The 8,861-nt window shown below is 37.1% G+C and overlaps 1 protein-coding gene across 1 annotated transcript; it reads right to left on the reverse strand.

Moving 5' to 3' along the window:
* Positions 1–860: 860 nt before the first annotated feature.
* LOC134793270 (uncharacterized) lies at positions 861–7,902 on the reverse strand. Its single transcript, XM_063764838.1, has 5 exons — positions 7,650–7,902; positions 5,497–5,713; positions 4,287–4,430; positions 3,411–3,638; positions 861–2,727 (listed from the first exon to the last, which is right to left on the reverse strand). The coding sequence occupies exons 1-5, from the start codon at positions 7,750–7,752 to the stop codon at positions 2,535–2,537; spliced, it is 885 nt and encodes a 294-aa protein (XP_063620908.1). The 5' UTR covers positions 7,753–7,902; the 3' UTR covers positions 861–2,534.
* Positions 7,903–8,861: the final 959 nt, after the last annotated feature.

An 8,861-nucleotide genomic window follows, 5' to 3' on the forward strand; every position in this document is an offset into this window, starting at 1 on the left:
GCACTGGAATAGTCTTCTAGTAAAAAATTCCATAAAATTACTTTACCACACTTGTGGAAAAAATGCAACTTTCTCATTAGTGTTTAAACTTTAAAGAATAGAGGAAGGCCTTACGGGCTTTTGTGTTGAAAAAATATTTTCTTAATTCGAAAAGTGTTAAGCTTTTTAGGCTTAACAAGATTGGGATCCGAGCTTCCATTTTAACCTGATTGCAACACGAACTCATGTCATTAGGCTTACATATCCTGATTACAACTCTGCAATTGAGTTTGGTTTGGTATTTCCGTTCCCCCAAATTGGTGCAGCTATAAGCGAAGCCACGGAAATAGCTAAAGAAAATATGCATAGAATATTGCACCTTACGTCATTGTGATAAGGCGAAAATTGTGTACGTACATATATTTGATGCGGAGTGTGTTAAACGCAATTATCTCCGTCCTCGGAATGTGATTCGATATCGTTAACGATATTGCGCTTCTGCGTAATCTGTACACCAACTTATACGGGGAGGGCCTGTAAAACAAAGGGCACTTAAACTACCTACACACTCCGTAATAATAGTAATATATTCGAGTAAAAAAATATTCCTTATTTTCCATTTTAAATTGTTATAAAATCCGCAATAATTTAACTACGCAGCTCGCTGTTAGGACTTAAGTTTTTATTAATAAATTAATTAAAAAAGCCAGTAGATGCAGTTACATCATAACAACTAAATAGTTACCACAATAGGGTATTATACAGTATACTGTATTTAAAATAAATTATTTTACACCATGCATGAAATAAAACACCAGATAATTATTAGAAAAAACACAGATATGAGTTATTTTTAAACACAAGTTCTATTTAATAAATCGGATAGAAATATAAAAAGTAGGCGAGTTGACCGTGACGTCACGATGTAATGTTTCATATAAATTAGCAAATCGTTTCGACAGTTCTAAAAAAGTAACTGATTTGACTAGTAGGAAAATACCCTATTTGTATTTATTCAGCGCTCGACAAAGCTAGAAGCATTTAATTAGAAACAGAAGTTTGTGGCAAGGATTTGAATAATTAATTCCGCTCTCTGGAAGGCACGTCTGGCCGCGTAGCCAAGATGCCAATCGCTCACGCTCCGTAGCGATCGAAACGCAACTGTCACTGTCGCACTAATATGGAAGAGTGATAGAGAGACATAAAGCTTTTCGTTGTCGAAGCGATAGCGATTGTAACCTTGGCTAGGCCGGCTGATTTCACAAAGACTAAGTCCAAAAATTGGCTGCTTCTGATTTTGCTCAGAATAGTGAAATGGAACTGATTTACATAGCGTCCAACTTATAAATAAGGGCGTGGGATACTGATATCACGAGCAAAATTTATAAAAAGAGATATAAAAAATAAATATATGTAGTTATAATAAAAATACATTATTGATATATATTTTTTCAGTCATATTTTTGCAACAATACAAAATAGTACCTACCTACAGATAATAATTAGAAAATAATTTTATAAATTTTTCACATAATATTGTAAATGTGTACGTACAGGATTTCGTGTATCGTCGTTGCGAATAAAAAAAACGCTATTGTGTTTTTTTACGATTTTTTGATTTTGGCATATTTTAATTTCTTTTTGAATTTCCCGTCGACCTATATAAATATTTATTTTATATCTTTATTAGTTATGAAAATAACTAACAAAATTTGTACAAAAAAATAGCTATGTGATTTGGCACATAACGAAATTAAATGCCTTGTTTTCCGTCGAGGGTGATGGCGATAATGTTGCACATGGCGATTTATTGACCCTAAAATCCGTTATGTATAATTTCTCGTACTACGTTACTTTGGCAACAAATTGCTATGTGTAAACTTTACACATGATGATTTTAAGTGAACCTAATTTAAGTCGTTATGTAGCGAAATTCTGGTTAAAATAATTAATATTGTAAAAATTTACGAAAAAAACTGTTTATTTTCTTCATAAGTATCATGTAAAAACCATTGATATACCAGAAAAAAAAATACAGGTGCAACAAATAATATACTACAAACAGGAAAATAAACAGTTTTTTTGTCTCCTGAAAAGTAGCTAAAAAATACATGGCGATATTTTTATTCGCACCGACGGTATGTACTCCTAACTCATTCAAAATGGGCGCGCTGTACATGAGAAGGAATGAAACAAACATTCACATTAACAAATAAATTCAATACTTCTTACTAATAACAATTAAATCCCGACCCTTATACACAAAACCAACCCGATAAGAATTTCGTTAGCGAGATGTACGAATCGACCCGGCCGGTTCAGCGCCACCTAGCGTCATATTTGGTAAACATTTTTTTACTATAGTTACACTACTACACGGACTTCCACTTGCTCCGAAGTACTCCTGGCACCGTTACATGCCATTCGCTAACACTACGTAGCGAACGAAACGCAACTGTCATGTCACACTAATATATGGAAGAGTAATAGAGACACAAAGCGATGCGATGGCGATGCGCAAGCTATCGTCACCTTGGCTAGGCCGCCTGGGCCGTTTAAGAACGCCTTTGTAGGCGCATCGGGCTGGCCGGCCGACCAGAAGGTATAACCCAGAACTCCGTACCAGTAATGGGGTTCCAGGTCTTCTGATTGAAATAGTTCATCTTCATGCTGACGATTTGCCCGTGGTCGTACGCGGTGTTGCCAGGTCGCGGCGCGCATGTTTGGTGTTGCACGTGCAATTTCCATCTGAATCAGAAACGTACTCATTCTTTTTTCATCTTACGAGTAGGTATAACTTAAAAACTGGTGTCAAAAGATCTGTTTTTGACGAATGTTTTGACATTAAACCGCTGCTTTGTGATGTAGAAAGTATATGGAATTTAAAACAATGTTAAGCCCACCCACATCACCTTTTGTACAAAAGACTAAGAACTAGCCCATGAAAATGGTATATTATGTTATGACTTATGACAAAGAAAGGTCCGAAACTTGACAGTTAGTTTGACATTCTATCCATATTACTGGATTGCATCCTTCAGGTGACATAGGTACATCCTCTGACCTCCACCGATGAACAGCTACCAGTTCATCGGTGGAGGTCAGAGGATGTACCTATGTCACCTGAAGGATGCAATTTTTTTTACACCTCTCTAAGCTGTTCAAAGAACATATTAAAAATGTTTTGCATTTTTAGGGTTATTTATATTAGTCAGGAAAATTTAGCTATTTATACCTTCTAGTGAGATAGAAGTATACAGAAACCAATACCTAGGGACTCCGTGCACACTACAGGAGGCAGTTAGCAACCTGAAGACACTGCTAGGTTTCGTAGAGGAGCTGGGGTGGCTAGAGTAGTGCTACCTAGTTTTCACGCAAAATAGGCACAATGTTTGTCGATTTACGGAAAATGTCCAGTATAACTAACTAACCTCCTAGTGACATCTGAGTAGTGCATGTAAGCGTACGCCGTGGCATGCTTGATCAGCCTCCCATTCCTGTGCACGTAACCATAATCGCGGAACTGCATGCCATAGGAGACTTCTCCACCCTTGTGCCAGGGGGGGAGGTTGTTGAACTGTCGGTCCTGGTGCCCACCTTCCACGTGCTTTAGTCGCAGCATGCCATTGGTCATCGGTGTCACGGTCCATGCGCAGCCACTGTAGAAGGAAAATGTTTTTTGTCTAAAATTCCATGTTTGATACAAAGCTCACTTTTCTTTTAACAGATAACTAGTTAATACTCATGAGGAAAATTTTAAGAACCGTACGCATTACGTTGCGTCGTTATATGTCCACCATCAGATCAGCTCGATGGTACCATAGTATTGCATTGCCATTCAACTTACATGAGTAGGTGAAGTTTCAGCTCAACCAAATAGGTAATGGGAAGCGGGTCTAATTATGCTTGCAAGATTTAACCCGAACATACATGCAAACATTGCAAGTTAAATTAAAAATTGTAATAAAAAGTAATAGGATGTTGTGTTGACTTGTATTTTATAAAATAATTCGCAAAATGAGCCATCTATAATTTATAAAGCGGTTCTGAATAAGAACTTTATTAAAATCGGAGTCAACGTGATTTCTCATCGTCTTTTAGGATTCTACAGTTTAATCCTCGGAGCTAGCGCTCCATATAGCTCTCGAGTTACTTTTAGTTTACCTGTAGTCTGGTGTAAACACGAAGTGCGGCTCATTGGCGCTGGGGTGCTGCGGCACATCCACGTAGTGCCCTGCGGCATCCAGTACGCGTATTCACCATCTGCTGACGTCTGCAGCGCGAAAGATGCTGGTCCGTCAGTTTACCTGTAGTCTGGTGTGAACACGAAGTGCGGCTGGTTGGCGCTAGGATGCTGCGGCACATCCACGTACCGGCCCTGCGGCATCCAGTACGCGTATTCACCGTCCGCTGACGTCTGCAGCGCGAATGCCGTCCGTTTGTGGAGTATGCTGTAAACAATGTCATAGAAATTAGATTTAAGAGGGCAGTAAAGTAACAACCAGTGATCGCTGATGCACATAATAAGTAATAGTAGTACTAAAAGACACTTTTGGAGTTGAAACTCTAGGTCCATGGGGTCCCAGCGCGCATAAGTTGTTTGCAGAAATCGCGAAGCGTCTGGTTGACGTAACTGGTGACCGAAGAGCTGGCGGCTAGCTCGCACAACGTATCAGCATTGCAATACAGCGAGGAAATGCCGCCAGTATCCTTGGTACAATGCCTCAGGGACCTATTTTAGATTTAAGCTAGTTAATAATTTCGTTTAGTAGGGTACTGTATATATATTGTATGTAAATAAATTATATTTTCTTAAAAAAAAAAACACCCAAATATTATCTTACTAACACTTTATACTTAGCTAGTAGAGTTGCGCACGTTACCTTAATTATAAGAATAAGAATAAGAATAAGAATAAGAATAATTTATTTCTAAAAACTGTTACAAACATAGTTACCAGAGGCCCCCGCACTAGGTTACACCTGTATCGCGGGGAACCAATTACAGTTGTATAACAGTGTTTCGTTATCGTGTGCAGGTCATACTATTAATATCACATAACATAGTAACATTAAAACTTACATTATATACTTAAAACTAAAAATTAACAATTAACTTAGTCTAAGTCTAAGGTAAAATTTACAGTGAAGTGACACTTTGTAAAATAGCTTCTGTCTCTGTGTAACTCAGTGATTGAAGTAGCTTATAGGTAGTGTTTTTGGCCTCATTTGCAGTGCTATCTTTTAAATCACAGTGCTTGAGATTGAATTGGTATAACGTAAATTGGTAACCCTTAGATTAGGACAGCACATGACTAACTGACTCAAAAAAAGGGGAATTTCGTCATTCATTCTCCTTAGTCCGAGTCCCTCTGACCAAGGAGATTATGTTTCAAATTTTAAGTCTGGGCTATAACCGCGTAAATCGAAGTTAACAAATTGTGGGTATCTTTCTCTGTCACACTTATCATGCCTTTATTGGAATAAATAGGCCCCCTGGTTAGAGCGCTAAACTTACCCATGTGTCAGTTTGACAAACGAGAACCTCCCTATGCCACCATCGACTAGGATCCCGGGAATGACAGCGTGTGACGTAAACGGGTAGCGTTCGAAGTTATTCGTGTTCACGAGTGCTTGAGTTGGTGTATACGTGTGCGATCTTTGAAAGTCGGACAAGATCCTGTTCCCTTTTACACAGTCGATGAGTGTTGCACCAGGGTATTCTGCTGCGTCACCTGAAATGTTTAATTTAAATTATTGTAGAAACATGTAGCAGTACCTACCTGATTTGTACAGAATGGCCCAAAAAATTCTACTGCGTCACATGAATTTTATGTTTTTATTATTATAGAAACATGTAGCAGTACCTGATTTGTACAGAATGGGCCAAAAATAATTAAGAATTTTTACAATACAATAATTTAACTAACACAAAACGTATTATCTTGAAAATGTTTTTTTTCATAATTCACAATTCTTTAGTGCAGCCATGGTACAATATAGATGTCAAATACGAGGGTCGCACTGAAAGATTCGGGAATGGGACACTTAGAAATAACATAATAGAAACAGGCATATAATTTATAAAAATGTAACTCTTTATAAAACTTTTAAGGTATATTCCATTTGGTTGTCATTTGTATTTAAGAATTACTGGCAATTTGAAAATTGTATGTCGAACATTATTTGAATTTTTGGCCAAGTGATTTTTCGGATCATATTTTTAAACGGTTTTCAATATGCCCTCAGCGAACAAATAAAAGTTACAATGGGCTTCTGTTATTTTTTTATGAACTAGAGTTCATCGTACGCTCGTTTGCAGTTAAAATTAAATATGAAAGTCACTTTCATTTTATCCCATGGGTGATCTTAAAGAAGCATGTCATTCCAAAGCGACGTCAAAAATTAAAATCGCATTTGTGCTGTTAATTAAAAAGACTGCCAAAAAAGTTGCATATCGGCAGATTTCGACATTCCTAAATATTCATATGACAACAGTAAAAAAATCTTTTATATATATATATATATGTAAAAAAACTTCAATTCCGTTGGCTACTCCACGAATTTCATACAAAACCACTAAGGCCCCAAAATCGCCATACAAAAAGGACTTTGGGATTATGAGCCGTGTGCATTACAGAATGATTACTTTCAAAAGAAAATTTATATGCGTGGTCAGTTTGAGTTTAAGTATGCATTACAATAAAGATTGACTGTCTAGATGCGACAGTTTTCTCTATTCCCGACATTTTCAGTGCAACCCTCGTATAACATAATATATGTACAATGTCTCACATGGACCCTGTAAGGGCACAGCATACCTTACTTATAATTTTTTTTTTGTATTGTATATAACAAAATTATAACATTAACTTCGCTTCTAAACCCTAACGTTCGTTAATGGGCGTTTTCAGAAATAAATATCGAAAACCCGATTCTCACAGATCCCGGTGTTTTTGGGTTCTTTCAACTTAGAATCACTAGCATATTCAATTCTGATGATAAAATAAAATGTCCCAAAAATTTGTATGAAAATTGTACCTACAATTCCACTACGTCACGTACATACAAGTGAAAAAAAAATTAATACTAAAACGCGACGTAATGGAATGGACATTTTGGGACATCTTTTTTTAATGGTGGGATGGAGAATGCTGTCGATTCTGAGTAGAATGAGCCCAAGAACGTCCAGATGTGAAAGAATCATGTTTTCAATATTTATTTCTGAAAACGCCCTAATATTATCAACCATACAGGCTGGAATTTTCTAATACCACCTGGAGGGAAAGTACCTACTCTAAATGTGTCGCCTAACTTTAAACTCGGGTAAATCCATTCGGAACTCTCAGCAAATATCTACCCTATTACCTTTCCTTAGTACCAAAATCGCATAATCTGACAGATGGATTTACCCGAGTTTGAAGTTAAGCGACTCAAATAATGGCGATAGCAAATCATACTTAAAAGAAACATTCCTTTATTTTCGAAAAGACACAAAACTGCATTCGAAAATTTAAAAAATACGTTTCCCTCACCCAGAAATCGAATCGGCTAAAATTAAAAAAAAAAAAAACAACAGCCCGTACTTTTATGGCACGAAACAGACTCATTTTACTACTTACAACCTCTTACAACTAATACGGAAAATAGGAATTCATGCTGAACGTATACCTGTTCGGAGTCTGTTCCCAGGCAGCAACGGGAGATGATCTCCGCGTGCCCCAAATACTTGTAAAACCAGGATCAGAACCGAAGTTATTCGTAGCAGCCCCATCCTTGTAGCTTTCAAGATAAACTAACAGAAAAATGCCCAGACACCGTTTTATACGCAAAATCTGACTCATGCTGATAACATTTTCTCACATTATTTCTATCTGAGTTTTTCCCGACGTAGGATGTGCAATTGTACATTTTCCTGGTCTAGTTGTTACTAAATATACAACCACAAATAGTTATCTTAACACCAAAGCATAAAGACTCAAATGACATTGACAGTTCTTACAAGTAGTCGACCATCTTGATAAATCTCGTCACTATATGATCTTGAACATAGCTTAAGCTTCGCGGTGACAGAAGGTGTACACCTATATTATTCTCTAGGAAAATATACTTTAGTGTGTCGGTTACAAGGTACATTTCAGCTTATCAGTTGGTGCACTATGGTCCTCTACAAAGGGAACGGTACGAGTACTAAATAAGTGGTCAGATATGTGACCCGCGTGGGTTATCATTGAAACCGGCGGGAGTTGCCCGGACGCAATTGATAAAGATTTGTTTACTATGATTTGTTCAAAGATGTATGATGTAAAATATGGAAACATAATGACAACACAAGCAATTAATTTCTACTCTTTACGTAGTTTGTGATGCTCTACGGATGTGTTACTCGTATTCATCTACGTAACAATGATAAATTGATAATGAAAAAGCCTGTCTCTTTATATTGTGTGGTGTTAAAAAGTGATATCTTGAATACAGTTACAGAATTGTTTAATAATCCTAATCTTGGATAAAGCCATCAATAATACGCCTGCTGGTTTAATATTTTTTCTAAACTAATAAGAAAAATTAACTCGTAATATTTTGGTATAATGCGACGCGAACTCGAGCATTATTAGAACAGTCAATGCAGCAAGCCATGCTACTTGCAGCTTCTTACGAACATTAGGCCGTATAGCTGCATCACAGAGCAATGAGCATCGAGGAGATCAGGTACTAACAAACTATGTACCTACATGATCTCCTCCAAAGATACGTCACAAGTTTTATCACACACAAAAGTTACAGTCTCCAAGTTTAGAGCACCAAACAGCTACACGTATGTCCTCTATTCTGATATGCAATACCAGTACCCTCTACTGAGGATCCGCAGTCGGATAAAAA

The sequence above is a fragment of the Cydia splendana genome, chromosome 8 (assembly GCF_910591565.1).
Source record: "Cydia splendana chromosome 8, ilCydSple1.2, whole genome shotgun sequence".
Classification (NCBI taxonomy): domain Eukaryota; kingdom Metazoa; phylum Arthropoda; class Insecta; order Lepidoptera; family Tortricidae; genus Cydia; species Cydia splendana.